Source organism: Lepidochelys kempii, chromosome 2 (assembly GCF_965140285.1).
Source record: "Lepidochelys kempii isolate rLepKem1 chromosome 2, rLepKem1.hap1, whole genome shotgun sequence".
Taxonomy (NCBI): Eukaryota; Metazoa; Chordata; order Testudines; family Cheloniidae; genus Lepidochelys; species Lepidochelys kempii.
Genome location: NC_136381.1, coordinates 189,946,591 through 189,966,217, shown reverse-complemented (window position 1 = coordinate 189,966,217; position 19,627 = coordinate 189,946,591). Strand labels below are relative to the sequence as shown.

General features: G+C 38.4%; 1 protein-coding gene across 4 annotated transcripts in view; it reads right to left on the bottom strand.

Annotated features, from left to right (window-relative positions):
• Positions 1–19,627, bottom strand: part of LARS2 (leucyl-tRNA synthetase 2, mitochondrial) — a 110,533-nt gene that overhangs the window by 2,845 nt on the left and 88,061 nt on the right. For all 4 annotated transcript variants that reach the window (XM_078851730.1, XM_073333148.2, XM_073333149.2 and 1 more), the window contains 4 exons: positions 15,979–16,148; positions 15,324–15,401; positions 13,168–13,279; positions 2,864–2,991 (listed from right to left, as the gene is read on the bottom strand). In XM_078851730.1, coding sequence (XP_078707856.1) covers positions 2,864–2,991; positions 13,168–13,279; positions 15,324–15,401; positions 15,979–16,148 — 488 coding nt within the window. The remainder of the gene's footprint in view (positions 1–2,863; positions 2,992–13,167; positions 13,280–15,323; positions 15,402–15,978; positions 16,149–19,627) is intronic.

Sequence of the window (19,627 nt, the reverse complement as noted above, 5' to 3'; positions counted from 1 at the left end):
ACTGAGGGCACATGTTACTGGGCCCACTCTGGGAATTTTTTACACCACCATTCGTTTTTAAATGGAATATAGAGGATTCAATAATGCTGACCATTGACAAAAAGACTCACCATGCAACGTGCTCGAAAACAAATAACAGCCTGGCATTTTGCTGGCTAGCATAAACAACAGAATGAGAAAGGGAAACAAAAGTTGTAATGGTCCCCCAGGTTCCCTCTACTTAGGCTTCTTTTCTAAACCAAACATGGCCAGTTTTTTTTTTTTTGAAACTTTTCCTCATAGGTCAGATTTTCTAAACCGTTTAGCATCTTTGATGCTCTCCTTTGGACTCTCTCCAATTTATCCACATCTTTCTTAAAGTATGGTGCCCAGAATTGGACGCAGTACTCCAGCCAAGGGTCTCACCAGTGCCAAGTACAGCAGGACAGTTACCTGCTGTGTCTTAGATACGTCACTCCTCTTAATACATCCAGAATGATATTAGCCTTTTTCACAACTGCATCATCATTGTTGACTCATATTCAATTTGTGATCCACTATCACCCCCAGATCCTTTTCAGCAGTACCATCACCTAGCCAGTTATTCCCCATTTTATAGTTGTGCATTGGATTTTTACATCCTAAATCCAGTACTTTGCACTGATCTTGAAGGTGAGGTGTGTATTTGTTTATATTTTTTGTAATTTTCAGCAAAGTCCTTTTGATTGTTTTTGAGTTACGGATGAATGAAAAAGCCATACTTTTGCCATTGTAAACAATTTTAATGACTTTTTTTTAAAAAATAGGACTACAGCAAAAACTGTAGTCTGAAGTTTTTGCCCACTTGGCATGAGGGACTTTCCTTTGCTTGGAGGACAAAATGAGAAACCATAAGCAACTGAAAAGATTCTTCTAAGCATTTGCTAAGGATTTTAGCAGAACCAAAGGCACCATATATCACATTCTGCCCATCTGGATCAACCAGGGACTCAGGCAAGGATAAGAGATTTTGGTCTCAGTCTGTTAACAGAACAATTTGCATGAGGAAGACTATAACCAAAGTCTTCATTGTCTTTTTCAATGTGAAGATACAGTTGTCACAATGCAAAATGATAATAAAACTGTCCACATCTAAACTATAATGGCAAAAACTGGGAAACTCATGCATCCTGCACCCTGTTCACCCAAATGAGGTGAGGACTTAAGCATATTTATGATCACTCACATGCTACCACTACTCTGGCAATTTTCCTCCTCCTTCTTTTTTGAAAATAAACAAGGATTTTTAATCCATCCCCAAAATTAATACCAGTGTAAGGCTGTACAGTTAACAACAGACAGGCATTTTACAGAAGTTAAAGATTCCAACAGTAACATTAACTCAGCTGCACTGTAAATATAGCTAGTACTTTCTCATTCTGTTGTTCAGGTTAAATGTGTAGTGGAACAAATTATTGTTCATGTTGCAAAATGTATATCATAAAATATGAACAATGTGCCATGTGACCTTGTTAGAATTTTCACCTGTGCATTTCCTGACTTTTTTGTGAAAACAGTTGTAGAACCTTAATGTCACTTTCATAATGTTTTTCTATTTTACATACACACACCTAAATAAAATCTTTAATTACCTGATCACATACTATTTATTTTAAAGATCCTGGCTCCTTCAGTGCACATGATGGACAGAAACACAAGAGAACATCTTTACATATAGAATGTGTGTGTGTGTGTGTGTGTATATCATGTAAAAGGATGCTCTCTTTCGTGCACTGAGTGAGGCAGGGGTCCTGTAGATCAAATAGTCTGTGACTTATATAATTAACAGTTATCGTAATGCATGTGGACAAATGGCTCTAATTATAGTTACACAGGCACCAGAAGAGCTAAGCCTGGGACTCATGGCATCCCCCTCCCTCCAAGGTCCAAGCTCTGCAACTGTTCCCCTAAAGGCTAAAGAGACAGTTGCTGCTGCTGTCCCCCAATCTGGAGTTAAAGCTTTGTTGGGTCTGGGAGCATGCTGAGTGCAGTCAGGAGGTTCCAGAGATTTTAGTAGCAAGCTATATTGATCGTGTGCAAATGGGAATTTCCAGAGGCTCGTAACTTGGACAACTCTGGATGGATTTTCCTGGGGACAGCAAAAGGCATTTCTCTCTCTGACCCTAGGACTACTTCCTTACCAAATTCCAAGTTCTTGCTGCAAAACATGAAGGTGCTATAAGTCTGCAAAACACAACTAGAAAAAAATTTAACACTGGGAGAACTACTTTATTTCCTCATTCCTGGAAACAGTTAATCATGTTTTGCTGAGATCTGCAAAGAATGTCAGCCTGAGGTAGAGACCAAACATGGAAAATTTAGCCCAGACAAAGTTTGGCTACGTTACAAGCAACTCAGAACAGGGTCTTACAATGGTAAATGTTAGGTAACCTTAACAATAGGCAGAGTAGCCAGTTTTGCCTATAAATATACACTTTTTATATAGATACATCATCATCAATAGATTAATAGATTAAAAATATGTAGGGGCCCCTTAGCTGATATGTTCATAGTTTTTGCTTGAGACTCACTCAGCTTTGCTCTGACGTCCCTGTCCTCAACTGTGCATAAGCCAAACCTCTTAGAGTAGTAGTATCCACAATCATACAGGTATCATACAGGTATACTTTTTTATTCTTGGTTTCTCTTGCAAGACCACTTCATTTATTCATCTGAGCAGTCTTCCAAATTAACCAGCACAATTCTAACTTTAGCTTTCAATCTTTCTAACCTAGCATTGAGTCAATCAGCAATGTAAAACCTCAACTGTAGTCCTCAAGAACAAAACTAGCAGCTAATAATGCATTCATTGACCACTGCTGAAACTCAGCTTGTAAACTCTTACCAGAACAGACATCTCTATGATATCTGGTTGCTGGAGGTATTCTGGGTCCACTTTGGGCCAGGATTGATGCAGCACATCATCATCCCACTTATGATACGTACAAAGTTTATTCTGCACATGTGCCAAACCTACAACATAAAATTGATAAATTGCTGATCGTACTTTAACTCGAACATTAAATCTTTTGAGTCTCATAAATATGTCAAAAGACTGCTTAATTTAAATCTTGTCCAAAGCAAATCAACTTGGAGGAAATAATATGGTTTAGTTTAGCATACAGCATATTATAAACAGAAAGATACATAGCATTCAGAGCTTTGAAGGGGATTTTCTTATATAATATACAGGGATTCAAATGTGAATGCTTTTCAGATTATGGTTAGAGCTCCAAAACTTTTGCTACTTTGTCATAAGGCACAGATATAGATGGCCAAAACTTACTCTGTTTTAATTTAAAGTGATGCTACATTATTACATACAATAAACTTTAATCTTTAATCTTATAGCTAGGGCCCTACCAATTTCACGGCCATGAAAAATGCATCAAAGACCATGAAATAAGCCCTTCCACGTGAAATCCGATCTCTCCCTGCTGCTAAGAGTGCCTGGGCCAGGGGGCTCCTAGCTCTGGCCATCCCTTGCACAGCCGCTCGGGGGAAGATTAGACCCAGCTCCACCTCTGGGAACCTCCTGCACTTTCAGGAAGCTCTGTGGTTGCTGCTTTCAGAGTCCAGCTCTGCAGGCAGCACAGAAGTGAGGCTGGCAATCCCGTGAGCCTCCCACAACAGGTTTGTGATCCCTGCACTATCCCCTTTTGGGTCAGGATCCCCAGGGTTACAACAACGTAAAATTTCAGATTTAAACATCTGAAAACGTGAAATCTATAAATTTTCAAATCCTGTGGCCGTGAAATTGACCATAATGGACCCTGAATTTGGTAGAGCCCTATTTATAGTCAGTCAATTCTCTGCACTCTTCACAACTGCAACTAGCTTTTGTTTAAATCATTGCTTAATCTCAATCTCACACCATATTCAATACGATACTTTCACATTTAAATCACTAACCCTCACTGTGGCTCTGTTTCCCAATCTGTAAAATGTTGTATACCATTATTTGCAAGGCTATGTATAGATTTCTGTAAAGTGTTTTGAGACAGAATTTAAGTATAAACATTATAGCACTCTTTCACACTCTCTGAAATGTGTTACATTTTTATTTTGTCTACTGCTACAGGTTAACTTTCTACAAATGCTTCCCTTTTTATCAGATAGACTTCACTCTCTCACAAAATACAAGGCAACCAATTCCAGCTCTTCAGTGTAAGTCATCAATAGATAGAAGGAAACAGTACTGAAATCACTCTTGCATGGAATGAACACTTTAATATGGAAATACAATGATTTAGTTTACTCCTGTTGCAGGATGACATAAAAACACCGATTTCAGTGAACTTGAACATCTACAAAAATATTTGAACATGAAACTGATGCTTCCAGTTGCCATTGTAATTATTTATGTTTCTTATAAAATCAAGGAATTTTCAGATTAAAAATACATCATGTATTTCAATGAGATAACAAAATTCTAAATGTTTTCTTAAACTAAAATTCCAGTCAGAATTGCAAATCCATAGCAACTGATCAGATGTGTAGTTGAAAATGCGCATATCTTGTCAACATACAGTTACAAACTCAAGGTGAAAAAGAGGTCAAAGACATGTATGTCTCTTCAGTGACTCAAACAATAGAGTAAGGAAAAACAATAGTCTTAAGATGCATTGCCCCATGAGATTTGTTCAGAATCAGCTTTATGAAGCAATTAAAAAAAAACTTCACAGAGACAAAGATAGAATCCACGGTATTCCATGCATAATGAATACATTTATCATAGTGATTAGGTAAGGGCAAATGTACTGAATAAGAGCAAATGAAGGGAGAGTGGGAGTTTAACTCTCCCCAAATTAAAGTCTATCAGAAAAATGTTGCAGACAAACCATTTCTCTAAGTGACACAAATACTCTAGCTATTTCCTTAATGACTCAGAAGGTGCTTGGATTGGTGGGAGTTATTTCTGATTGCAAGCAAGAACATGCAAGCATTTCCTAAGTGTGACAATGGAGGCTCCAATCTTGTTAAGTAAATACTTTATTGGGGGCAAAATAAGAATGGATTTTTATGTAACAGGAGTACTGAAACCAAGAAAGCAAAACTAAAGAAATCAAACAGTAGAAATCTTCATGGTGATGATTCATTTTCTCATTGACTTTAAAGAAAATAGCTGCTACAGATTCATCTCTTTTTGGCTTTTGCATGTAGAGATGAGCTCACTTCTTTCCAAATGATCACATGCTTTGCAGAAAAACATGCATACAGGCCAGGCCACTCCTTATTTTCCTGTTTAAATGGCTTCTTCATACTATTGCAAAAAACACCTTCTAAAGATCTGAGACAAGACCTAAAGAGGCAGAAACTGGGTCACCCATAAACCCTGTGGAGGCTGTCAGTCCTCATAAAATAAGCAAAAAGGAAAAGATTCTTCAGCAGATACAGAATATTAACACCGCAAAAAAAGTGTCACTTTTTAAATAGATCCTTTCACTACAAGATATGTCACCAGTTAGAAAGATCGAGCTCGTCTATATTTTAAAAAAATGTGAAAAAAATCAATAGGGCTGGTTTCAGAAAATGCAGTTAGACAGGAAACTAAAATGAAGGTTTCACTTACCTTGCCTGGTTGGTTTCCTGTCTTAACTCACATTCTGTAAGCTCCAGAACACAGAAAATGCAAGAATCATAATTTGTTATATAATTTCAGAACAAAACAAATAAGAATGGAGCTTTCATCGTCACAATCTGGAATTGCTTGTACATTTTTAAAAACTAGCCATCAAAAATAGAAATGCAAAATCATAGGGTTAAGAGGGACTGCAAGGGTCATCTAGTGTAACCCCCTGCCATGATGCAGGATTTGTTGTGTCTAAACCACCCAAGACAGACAGCTATCCAGCCTCCTTTTGAAATAACTCATTCTGCTGTACTATATTAAAAAATATGATTTGAACCAATCATTTGGCATTTCTAGCAGACTTATCTTTTGAAATTATTAATTTTAACACTTATCTTTGGTCTTGCTTATGTTGGGTTCTCATAGGTGGAGAAGTTACCTGATGAAATACACATTACAAAGAAACATGTATTTTGCTTATATTTTCACAGCCTGTCTTGTTCTGTTGGCTATGCAGTCTACTGCAGGAGAAGTTCCTAAATCCCAAATGTCCTTCTATTTCATAATTATTTACGTAGGGCCATAAATGTGCATAGATCTTTATAGGCTGGTAAAGGGCAACATCCCTGCCTAAGGGATGCCCAACGCCCTGATCCTGCCTCTGGATCCGCCTGGGTGGTATGCACTCTTACCTCATACAGAGCCATGGAGGCACAAGGGTCCAGCCCTGCAGCTCTAATTACAGGAACAGGGTTCAAGTTAAAACACAACATTGTAAAAGGCAGAAACAAACACTGGTGAGTGTGAAAGAGTGGTTTATGGGGAGGGGAGGACATGGTTTAAAGCAGCAAGATCATGTGAATGCTTTGATTAGTAGTGTAAGAGTCATGAGAATGTAATAAGAATATCACTTCCCATAAAATACTGGTTTTGGTGTAGAAAAATAAAGATTATTGCCCACATGGAAAATTTGTTTTGAGGAAGGGCTAAAAAGGGAGGGGGAAGCAAGGCAGCTCACAGATCACATTAGCATGGTGGACCCAAGCTTAAAGGACACATGAAAGAAGGCATAGAGACAAGCATGGTAGAATGAAACAATGGATGCAACTACGCTAGAAAAAATGGTACCTGTACTTTTCCAGCAGTGCTACAGCTGCCCTTGTGCTGGAATATGAGTACAAATGTTTCTAGTACACATAAGGGCAAAGAGGGCAAGGAGGCATGGAGTGTGGGATGGGGGAGAGGGAGGAGTCAAAAGAAGTTTGCACAGACCGGTAGGCAGATGGTAGCGCTGTGAAGGCAAGGAAGAGGGGTGACTGAATGTGACAAGGGAGGTGAGAGGAAGCCACTAGAGGGATTTGAAGTGGATGTGACCAGAGTTTAAGGCAAGGGGTTTTAGGCAGAGATATGGAAATATTAGAAAGGGGCAGCGCAGAGTGATCAGATATAAATGTGATGCAAGTATTTATTATTCAAGGGTTATTTTAGCAATCTCTGGGTTTGGCAGAGACAAAACAATGAGAATCTGCATTGAGTAAAAGTACCCTCACACAGACAAATGAAGCATTCTCAAGCAGCTCTGTACAGCCATTTACAATATTTAGCAGATTTTCATGTTTTATTATTATCCTATTTGCCTCTGCAATCAATTCCAAGTGTATTGTCATCACTCTACTTTGCTCTTGGTATATTCCCATTAAATAAAATCAAACCAGAGGAATCTCAGGATGCACACTTGGCAGTACAGGAGGTACATGTCTGCAGAACACATGTGCTATGCTTTGCAACAGCAGAGCAATTAAGTCAATACTACCATAGTTGTTTCCAAACAGCTAGGCAAAGCTGTGCAATGTTACTAGTACCACACAAGTGAGTATTCCAAGGCTAAACTTACACTTAGCTGAATACAATCCCATCGGGGATCATTTTGTATGTCTCACAGCAGGAACCCATGAACACCAAACAACTTTATGGGATGTAGGCCTAGAAACTAGAGCCAGAGTTTTGGAATGTTCTCCCATTTAGCTTACTCCAACTGCATCCTTCTGAACAAGACTGACCATGTTTTTTCCTTCTCAATTCATACAGATTTATTATTCTTGGTCTGACAAGAAACTGCTGGCAAGGGATTTTTATACTGGATCAGGATTCTTTTGATATTTGGCCATGTTGCTTATTGGGATTTCTGCTTTTCGATTTTTGTGGGGACTTTGAAAATGCACTCAAAGGCCTTCGGGTTTTGTGAGCCATGAAAATACAAGTGCACTGCTAAACAAAAAACATTTCACACACTGCACCTAAACTAGTTTTGCGCAGTTACTATTATTGACCTAGCTTGTAAGGTGCATTGTCCTAGGCCATCCTGAGTCATTCTTTCCTGCACAGGATAAATGACTCAGGAATCCTCTGCTGTAGCACGACAACTCCACTCCATTCTCTCTGCGTAGGATGGAACTGTGTCCTGTACTTCTGTGAGACTCTTCTAGGGCATTTATAAAGGGTCAAAATCTGGTGAGAAAGCTCTAAAAGGAGCATAGGTCAGATGATGAAGACCAAATATATCAATGGTAAGTATGTGGTTTGTGCAAGGACAAAGCAAAATTACCAGTCCTTTTAGAAACTTTAATGTAACTTTTACTTAGCCCTTATTCTTCAGGTAAAACTCTGTCATCAGCCAGTGGAGGTGTTCCCTGAGCAAGGACTGAGTGAAAACTGAATCAGGATTTCAGGAATGAGACGATTGTAATGACTCAATTTGTTGCCAAGACAATTATCACATCATACATACCAGTAATTATGCTCAATTTCAATAAATCATGAAAAACTGATGAAGTGACCATGCTTGTTTAACACATATCACATGGCACTTTCACCATTTCATGACAGAAGTAGGTCTAGCACAAATGAAACTTCTAAAAACAAGCAGCTCCACATCCTTGCCTGGATGAGAAAATACTGGGTAAGCACAAACACACAAAAAGAGTCTCAAATTTAGCAGTGGTGCACGTATACTCCTCAGATACAAGGTTTCAGGAAGGAAATAGATTTCCTCATCCTGTTAGTGTTCACAGGCTGCCAAAATGTATGTCAGCCTGATGAACTCTTCCCACACTGAGGGGCTACATTAATTGTTGTTGGTTTGGGGTTTTTTTTGGTTAAACTATAGCATAGTGTATACTGTGTAACAGAATTAAGCTGACACAAAGACACTGGAAACAGTTCCTGCCCTAAGCTGGAGAAAGGGCCACTTCCCAAAAAAGTAAGATACAAAAATATCGAAGTACCGTAACTACTCAGTTATTATTGTTCAACTGCTGAAAGGTAATACATTTATCAGACAGCATTCAAACAGCCTTTCCCTATACTCACACTGGAAAAATGTACTGCTCAGGCCTAGATTTCTCTGCTTATCCAAAGTTCTGCTTGAAATATATAAACAAAATGGTCACATATAAACCAACAATGAAGCAGTTTTCAGTCACTGAAGTGCAGAAATTATTGGGTTTTGATTCTATTTTACAAAAAATGTTCCTTTCTTGTGCATTATAATCTATAAAAAAGAAGGGTTACAATACAAGGTTAAATATTACACCAGAAGGATCCTGTGGCATCAAACCCAGAGTGCTGATTTTGAGTGCTTTGTCATTGGACCATAAGAACCGGAAGGTGGTGGACTAAAAGCTAAATTATTAATCATCTTTGAGGTGATGCCTAAAAAACCCTTGATAATAGCTAGTTGATGTCTCATCACACTATTCACAACAGCTTCCATGTTAGCTTGTGCTCTCCCTGCCGGTTTGTTGTTTTTTCCTGTTGTCTTTTGTCATGTACTTAGATTGTAAGAGATTTGGGGGCACGGACTGTCTTTTCATGATGTGTGTATACAGTGCCAAGCACAATGGGGCCCTGACTGGGGAGTCTTGGTGCTACTGAAATACTAAAGAGAGAAAAATGCTGCTAGAGAAATTATTAGAGGATTATTGATATAGGGATATTTTCTTTGTATATTTTGAAGTCTGATATTGACAATAAAGTTATAACTTTATAAGGCTTTAATGTTTTGAATCTCAATGTCAACTGTCATTAAATAATTATTGTCTGACCCCCATAACTTCCTGCAACTGTGAACATTTAAATACATAAAAATAGAAAAAAAAGCTTAAAAATAATCAATATCTGTTGAAATTATATATTAAAAAAGGATTTTGCCAAGCTTACCCACAGTCAGTGATGAGAAGCAGCTGAAAAGATTAATGAGATTATACTACTAAAATGTAATACAGCCTAGAAGGTGGCTTATTTACACTGCAAAGTACTATGCAAAACACCCCAACTGTGCTCTCTCCCTTTTTTAAAGGCTGTAATGCATTAAATGCTAGGTATATTACCCAATAAACACTCCCCAGTTACAATATACTATTAACAAAATCCTTTCTTCTCAAGGATAGTTCAAATAAAGGAGTGTAACATGATGCAGTGTAAACAGAAGAATCTGTTTTCCTGTTCAATGTTGTTCTTAGCCAACAGGAAAAATATCTATTTAATTATTAAGACTTGTCTATCTTTAGAAAGAAAATTTTTCTTAAATTCATTACTGAAAGGAACAAAAAGTAAATTAAAGGGACTGTATCAGATATTTTAGGGCCAAAATTTAGATAGCAAATATATAGCTTTATTACTATTTGTATTACGATAGCACCTCCAACTAAGGTTGGGGCTCAACTATGGTAGGAACTGTACAAACACAAAGTAAGAGACACAGACCATGCCTTGAAGAGAATACAAGCAAAATACAGGAGATGAAGAGTGGAGAAAGGAAATACTATCATCCCTATTTTATAGATGTGAAACCAAGGCACAGAGAGAATTACCCCTATTTTGCAGATGGAGAACTGAAGCACAGGCAGAGATTAAGTGGAGAATTTAAAAATCTTAATATTAATGTTTTCTATCTTTTTAAAAACAGTGAAAAGATTGGTTTAACTGTCAAATCCAAAATCTTATTAAACACTTCTTTTCCAGTAGGTATGATTATAACTGTAATGATAAGGTGTATAGATATCAGGTAAAAGGTACAGTCAAAACAAATAACTTATAACTTTACAAATTATGCTGATATACAAGTGACACAGTGTGATTATCTTTAAAATCTTAAAGCTACAGTTCTTGAAATAATCGAAGAATTTAACTCCCCTACCTCGTATACAATGGGATTGAAGAACATGCCTAAATTGCTGATGACTAAGGTTTAGAAGATCAGGAATGCAGACTCATATGTTTGAGAACATTAACCTGCTTCCCTGTTGTTGAATAACTTGGCTCTAGATGGATACTTTTCATAGATGTCTTGATTGAGTAACGACAAATGTTGGATCCTCTCCAAGTAACACAATTTATATACTATATAAAGCAGACAATAGTAACACACACTTGATCTCTCTTGTGATAAAATAGCTTAACTATAGAGTGTAATGATGATCAGGATGATACAGAAAGCTTCTCATGTTCAGTCCATACGCTTCTGAGTTTAGCAATCTAAACAAACTGTCTGTGTAGTTGTAGGCTAACTTCATTTGTGCATGAGGTGGAGTCTCTGGACAACACAACTGCAACCTCAAATATATGTAGCAAGAGAAGAGACCACAAGTCCATTAATTAGTGTTCTTGCTCTGTATTCTCCTATCATATATAGGCCAGATCCTGAAAAATGCTGAGCATCCACAACTCCTAATGATTTTAAATGAGAACTGAGGGCACTCCGTATTTTGCAGGCTCAGGTCCTATGTTCGATCAGAGAGAGATCTGAGCCAAGACATGTTGGCAGTTTTTGTCATTTTACCAAACGTATTTCATAATTCTCTATTCATTAATATTATTTGTATTTCAGCAGTGCCTAGAGGCCTCAGTTAGTGTTCCTGCCCTCATTATGCTAGGCACTGTATGCAGAGATAATAAAAACTCCAAACAGTTGGAAGATCAGATTTTGGCAATTATAGTAATTTCTGTGCAAACAAAGAGAAAAATGAATTTTGGTTGATGGTTTACAGGCAAGGGAAAACTTCCACATAAACAAATAGTTCAGTATCTATTGCCTGTAAATCATCAACTAAAATTAATATTTCTCCTCAAGAATCCTTTTCTCTGGCAGTTAGTATTACAATGCTATACGTGGCTCTGAAAAATAAGCTATTTACAGTAGCACGTCAGAGTTATGAACACCAGAGTTACAGATTGACCAATCACACACCTCATTTGGAACCGGAAGTACGTAATCAGGCAGCAGCAGAGACCAAAAAAGAAAAAGAAAAAAGCAAATACAGTACAGTACTGTGTTAAATGTACACTACTAAAAATATAAAGACAAAGTTTTAAAAAAAGATTTGACAACGTAAGGAAATTATTTCTGTGTTTGTTTCATTTAAATTAAGATGGTTAAAAGCAGCATTTTTCTTCTGCATAGCGAAGTTTCAAAACTGTATTAAGTCAATGTTCAGTTGTAAACTTTTGAAAGAACCACCATAACATTTTGTTCAGAGTTACGAACATTTCTGAGTTATGAACAACCTCCATTCCCGAGCTGTTCTTAACTCTTGAGGCTCTACTGTAGTAGCTCTGCTGAGTCAAACAACTACAGCATGAAGATCTTTGCTTCTGAATGTTGCTTCATAAAATGCTATGCCTAAAGTAACACAGTCCATCATGGCCAACTTCGAAAGGGAATATATTCCCATTTTCTCACATATATCTTGGCATTTCTATCAACAAATCATTGACACGATTGCTGCTGACTTCTGAATTTTGGTATGTACATCCCTCACCCTACTGATGGCAACCCTAGCAGGGTTGTAAAGGTTTGGCCAACGTAGGAGTTCAGCCAATGTAAGTCTTAAGCAAGGTTTTATCTCAAGCCCCTAAAGGAATTAACTCACATCAACGTGTCCCTAGTTGTCCAGGGTATGCTACAATAGTAGTACTATGAATCCACAACCCTCCATGCTGCTTGGCGCACAGCCCCGTAGACAGGGGCCCTCTTAGCCCAAACTCATCGCAGGGAGTAGGGACTACTCCTATAGTACAAACCCTTCTTTTAAAAGATCTGTTTCCTTCCCCAGGCCCAGCTATCAGCTTTTTCCTCCATGACAGCCTGTACAAGCCCTCTGAGTGTGGCAGGTCCTTTTTCCGCTCACCCAAAGAAACGTAACCTTTTCCTCACCCATCACATCACCCCCACAGAAAAACTACAATGTGACCACAGATATAAATCATGAAAGCAGAAAGGTGCAGAGTGATCTATCTGTAAGACTCAGGTTAGTGTAGGAATTATATGGATGAGGGGGAATGACAGGCATGAGGACATTACTTAACCTGACGCCCTGGGGTGGGAAAGTTGCGTGTTTGGCAGTTATGGTGATTGACTGAGGTCTTGATCTGCAGGCTATTAAGTGCCTAGGAGGTGCATTGTTTTTAAGCTGCTTCTTGCAAACTTATCTACAGTTACTATTACGTAACGTCCTTGGAAATTATTTCCCCAACCTTATCTTTTCTGCAGGGTAATAAAAAGCATTTTACGCAAATACCTTTCCATAGCTCTGAGGCTATGTGCGGGGCCATAGGTGCAACCATAATACAAAGAGTAGCCAAAGCATCTTCAAATTCAGCACTGTGGAGAATGAGAGGTTGAGAGGCTTGCTATGGAAAAGGGGAAGAGAAAGAAACAGGAATTGTAAGTATAAATGTTCCAATAAAAAGGCAGTTTGTAATGGAGAGAATGAAATAATAAAAACATAAATCAATGCCTAAGTCCAGAAAAAGTCCCATTTTACAATGAATCAGAAGCTTAAAAAAGGTATGGAGGTTGAAAATGGAAACCATTCCAAATTCTTGCTCCCAGAGTGCACCACTGGGAAGAGACGACCCTTACACAGAGCTCAGGCACCAGCACTCCTATGAAATGGCTACAAACTTGCACCCGGAAAAGGATCAGTGTGACTGGACCCTGTGGGTGTAGGGGGTCTGCCCATATGGAAGCCTTTGCAGGATGGGGGCCTAGAAGAGCATTCTGGGTACTGGAATGTGTTTTCCCACCCACCTCCCGAAGTGCAGTGTCCAATAAGTTCACAATTCATCTCAAAAAAACCTGTCACACTATTAAGCCAGACCAGGAATGTAAGCATGGCATGTAACCAATGTAACTGAGATAGGGCTCATCAGTATAGGATCCTGGCCTGGTCTAGATAAAGCTGGTATAGAGTTAAAGAGATCTAAAAAAAAATGTGGGAGTGAAAAACATAGGAAAATCTTTTGTGGTTCAAGTTTTGTTGTTTTTGTAATAGTTCTTTATAAAGTTCTTGTGAAAGGTGCCAGACCACAGAATATGAAACTGAATTCCCCTGTTTTTCATTTATCTCTAGAAAAGGTAGAACATAGGTGGAAGCTGTGCAAGCTTTCCCCTATTCTGCCCCGCCAGCATGCTTCCACTCTGAGCTGGAGGAACCATCTCCAATGATGAGGATAGTTCAGTTTCTATGTATACTCAATTCTTCATCTTTGTCTGAGGCTTGCCTAAATTTAGTACTTGGTTTTTTCCTCAAATTTTAATTTTCACACATATCCACACTTCCTGGTTTCAGCTGGAATTGAAAGAGGAAGTACTGAAATGTTACAAGAAGACTTGTGCTTGAAAGATACCCACCCTTATTTCTTGACCACAGAATTTAGAGTAGTGTTCAAGTATTTGGATGTTTGTCTGAAGTGATATGAATCTCAGATATGGAGAAAAAACCTCACATTTTCAATCCCATGAACTATGTAGTCTCTAGGATTTTTCCTATTTCAATATAGTATTTGCATATGTCATAGGGGGACTTGTTGAGTTGTAATTTAACCAACAACTGGTTTAGAATCACAAGTTAAAATCTAATTACAAATAATTGCAATCAAAGATGAAAAATATCAATGTTTAATTTGACTTCTAATGTAGGTCACTGTAAAATTAAACAGAATTAATTCCTCAATCAAGTATAGCACAATAATAAAGGCAACAGTTATTATATCTGACCTATCACCACTTGGCTGATCGGCAGTATGATGGTCCAAATTAGGAGTGCCAAATTAAAGTTATTTTATAAAATAAGAGAATTTCCAGGCTCTCTTAACATCAAAAACTCTAGTGGTGAAAGTAATCTCAGAGGAATAAAAGGGATTTGTGATTTTGCCTGCCAGTAGTAACAATATTTCTTTTTTATTTATTGGAATGATTATAGTAACTAATTTCTTTAAAAAGACTAACTTCTAATTTAAAACAAAACTGAATGTAGAACTCAAAGGGGCGTCCTTTGAAATTACTGGACACAGATGTAAATGATGAAACAATCAGGTGGTTTGGATCCTTCCTACGTATGTGTGTATGTATCTCTGCATAGGTCCACAAATGGAATGGAAGATATTAAAATTAAATAACCCACTTAGTTAAAAAGTTTTAATGTTAGTCAGATTCCTCTTTAAGCTATTCACGGCAATATATAGTATACCTGTGCACTTCATTTTAATTGATGTACGATGCAAGTTTATGGGGCCATAAAAGCAATAGTTGTAATAATGGTAGTAAATATTTATAATATAGTATAAGATACACAAAGGCCCCGAGATGCTCCTATTTTGGATGTACAGTTGTATGTCCAGAGATTGAAAAAAAGGTTATTGCATAAGCTCTTTTAGATGAGGTCATACTTACTGAGAGTACGTTAGTGAGGCCCATCAGTCGAGAGATTGCAGCATTAAACAAGTAATCTTTTGTGAAGTAACTTGTTACCTAGTTATACAAAAATGTTCACTTTCATTAGTTACTTACAATTTCCATATGCTGAGCATTTTGCTTTTTCGAAAAAAACAACATTAATTATCAGCCGCAAATTGCAACATGCATACACATAGAATCATAGAACTGGAAGGGGCCTCAAGAGGTCATCTAGTCCAGTCCCCTGCACTTGTGACATGACTAAGTATTACCTTTCTCTCAAAACAATATCACTATATATATAATATATATATATTATTATACACACACACACTATATGCAATATGTGGAGGTGATATTCCTGTGATAAATTAAATTATGAAGAACCTTGCTTATCCAGACCTCACTTATCTACAGAAGAGTCATGCCCCATGTGGTTTTAGGTAAGTGAAGTCACTTGTGATTATGGACTCCCATTCTCCTCAGGCTTACACAGAGAAAATTTCCCAACTAAAATAGTTTATGATGGAATAACTGAAGACAAACTTTTTGATCTGATAACACAAGAAGTCAGGCACACTGCTGGTGCATCATATAACAACACTAGTAATCTATCTAGTCATTTTCAAAATAGTTAAGATTTCCTTTTAACCTCAGAGACCACAAGGTTCTTCTGCTCCCAGATCTTTTTGGCTTCAGCCTTCTCCTTCTCGTTCAACAGCTGAGGATTGGGCACAATGCTGGAAGTCCTGGCTTCTATAAGTTTGGTTGCTAGGGACCAGAGACGTGACTGCCATCTTCGTACACCAGGGACAGCATCAGCTGAGTTTAATGACAGATTTCAGAAAGAGGGAGACTTGAGTTATAATGAATGAAGACAACACATCAAAAAGAAACAAAGAAAATTGTACCACAGAGTTCCATACCATTGACCATTGAAGTGGAAATTACATGTTGCAAGAAAAACCTCAGTGTAATTGAAAATAGATTTAAAAAATTGTTAGGTTGCTTTAATGAAGACAAATGAACCCTACTGGAAATCAAGAATATTTTCTAAGTACCATTTCAATGTATTATCCTAACTGTATAATACAATCCACTATCAAGCAAATGTAAGAATAACCTCAGCTGACCTGTCAATTACTCAGGAAAACAGTCTTTTTTTATATGCTTTCATTTGCAAGAAAGATGGGACAAACTCCTGAATGGAGACGTTCCTTTTAAACTTTGTTTTATAGTGATGACAGAAATTACATATAGATACTGTCATATCAATATATAGTGACGGTCATGGTAATGAAAGACAAAGGGCCAGATTACTTGGGATCATCTATTTAGCACCCAGCTCAGTTTAGGGAGCAGGGACTGCAAAGGGCGGCTATCAGCCACCTTTATGTCCTCCCTAATCCTTGGGGTCACCAGTCCAGGCTCTTAAATTGTCTCAGCCTCCGAGGCTTCTCCTCCAGCTGGGGACTGTTTGAGTACAACAGTGCTCAGGCCACACGTCTATACTTGAGAGCAGTGGAGGGGAGGGAAGGAGGAGGAAAGTGGCGGGGGATGAGTGGGTGGCACAAGAGCTGCTACACCACCTAGGGATTGCCCATCCTGAGGTGATCCCCAAATGGCTGGTTACAATAGATTTAAGGCTGCTTTACATCACTGGAAAAGTGTAAAGCAGCTTTAATGAGGACAAGTATCTGACCCAGTGTTATTACATAATATTGTGCAGTTTCTTGCCAAAAATAAGCCAATGCTGTGTTTACCAGTGTGGCTCCTTCAGGACGAATGTACATTATTTTGTTACTGTAAGGAGAAGACAGGCTTTCGCCAGTGTTTACAGAAGGCTTATTAAACTGTTTTCATTATCTTTCCTTCCCATTTTCTTTTAGAAAATTTTTTAACTGTTTCTCCAATATTCCCTCAACAAGAGGTGACTCTCAAAAAATATCTTTCTTTATACTTCTCTGCATTTGATAAGAGACTTGTCTGAATGGCAAAATGCTTTTTTCCTAGCATTGTATAAGATGTCTGTGCTAGTACTTATGAAAGAATGTGTGTATAATACCACCACCAAACTATAATAATACTTTCATAGAATCATAGAATATCAGGATTGGAAGGGACCTCAGGAGGTCATCTAGTCCAATCCCCTGCTCAAAGCAGGACCAATCCCCAACTAAATCAACCCAGCCAGGGCTTTGTCAAGCCTGACCTTAAAAATATCTAAGGAAGGAGATTCCACCACCTCCCTAGGTAACGCATTCCAGTGTTTCACCACCCTCCTAGTGAAAAAGTTTTTCCTAATACCCAACCTAAACCTCCCCCACTGCAACTTGAGACCATTACTCCTTGTTCTGTCATCAGCTACCACTGAGAACAGTCTAGATCCATCCTCTTTGGAACCCCCTTTCAGGTAGTTGAAAGCAACTATCAAATCCCCCCTCATTCTTCTCTTCCTCAGACTAAACAATCCCAGTTCCCTCAGCCTCTCCTCATAAGTCATGTGTTCCAGTCCCCTAATCATTTTTGTTGCCCTCCGCTGGATGTTTTCCAATTTTTCCACATCCTTCTTGTAGTGTGGGGCCCAAAACTGGACACAGTACTTTGCAAAATAACACCTTTTATCCAAGGATTGCATAGCACTTACAAAAGGGGGATAAAGTTTCATTATTCTCATTTTCAAGAAGGGGGAAACAGCACAAAGGCCGTGTAACACTGGATGACTCACTTAGAGCCTGATTTCAATAAGATTACTCACAGAGTAAGGAACTACTAAATGTTAGCAAGGGCAAGAGAATCCATGAGAGGTGAGAATAGAACCCTTTGACTCTCAGTCTTGTGCTTTCAGGAAAGGATCGTGATAGGAATCTAACATAAAAATGTTATCAATCCCACCCCCAAAAGTTTGTTAGAAATGTGCTAGTTTGTGTGATATATGGGGGGGGTGGGGGGATGGGGAGGGGAAGTAGCTCCCTTTGATGGACACCCAGCCAGCCAATTAGCTGTGAAATCCCTCTTGGTCTGTTCTCTGCTTGCTTTACCTGTAAAGCGTTAACAAACCCACAGGTAAAAGAAAAGGAGTGGGCACCTGACCAAAAGAGCGAATGAGAAGGTAGAACTTCTTAAAATTGGGAAAGAAACTTTCCCTTTGTCTGTTGTTCTTTGGCTTCAGGGATGGAACCACCATGTCAAGGGTGAATACCCACTCTGTCACTCCGAGTGCAGAAGTGGGGGCCCGCAAGGATTTTAAAAATTAATACTTGCCACTCCAGGCTTGTATTACACTCCCAAGGTTACAGCTTTTCTCTGACCTTGGCTTGGTAATCACTGCCACCACCGAAATGCAAAAAAACCCAAACCCTTTAAACCCAGGAAGGAGCACTTGGAAATTCCTCCTTGTGGAGTACCCTCAAGCCCTTTTACACACCCCCCTCTTCCGGGGAAGAGTTGAGAAAAAAAACAAAACAAAGGAAATTAGCTGTGGCTACCAGCTAATCAAACAACATGCACAAACCTCTCAGGACACCAAAAATCCAATCCTGTTCTTAAAAAAGGTAAAAAATTTTAAAAACAAACAAACAAAAAGAAAATACATCTGGAATTTAGTCTTTTGCTTGATTTTAAAAGAGCAATTCCAAAAATCAAGCACCCAAAATAGCTTTCTTGGGGGTTCAGCTTAAAGCTTACAAGCAAATAAAAGCATCTTAGGTTAGCACAGAGGAGATCCACAAGCCAAAATAAGAAATGAACCTGATAGCGTCGAGCTAAACATTCCCTATCCAAATTATTTCTTCTAGGTATGGAAAATACTTTTTCGTACCTGTTCAAGCCTTACACAGCATTCCTGCTTATAGCATTGCTGCTCTGTCCCTGCCGCCCAGAGAACAACAGACAAAAGGAAAGTTTCTTTCCCAATTTTAAAAAGTTCTACCTTCCCATTGGCTCTTTTGGTCAGGTGTCTACTTCTTTTCTTTTACCTGTGGGCTTGTTAACCCTTTACACCAAGCGCGATTTGACAGCTAACTGGCTGGATGTCCATCAAAGGGAGCTACTCCTCCCCACCACCTGTATCACAGTTTGGTACAGAGTGAATAAAAAAGGTAAGGATACAGACTAGCCTGAACAGTAGTTGGTATAGGCTGCACTATAAGATGCTGATCAAACAAAGAACGAAGAGGTAGAACAAATCATTTAAAAACATTGATTTTTTAAAACAATGTACTTAGATGTTTTATTGAAGTCCTGCGTGATGAGAAAGTTGCTTTAAAATGCATGCATTTTCCTGTGTACACCAAATATTA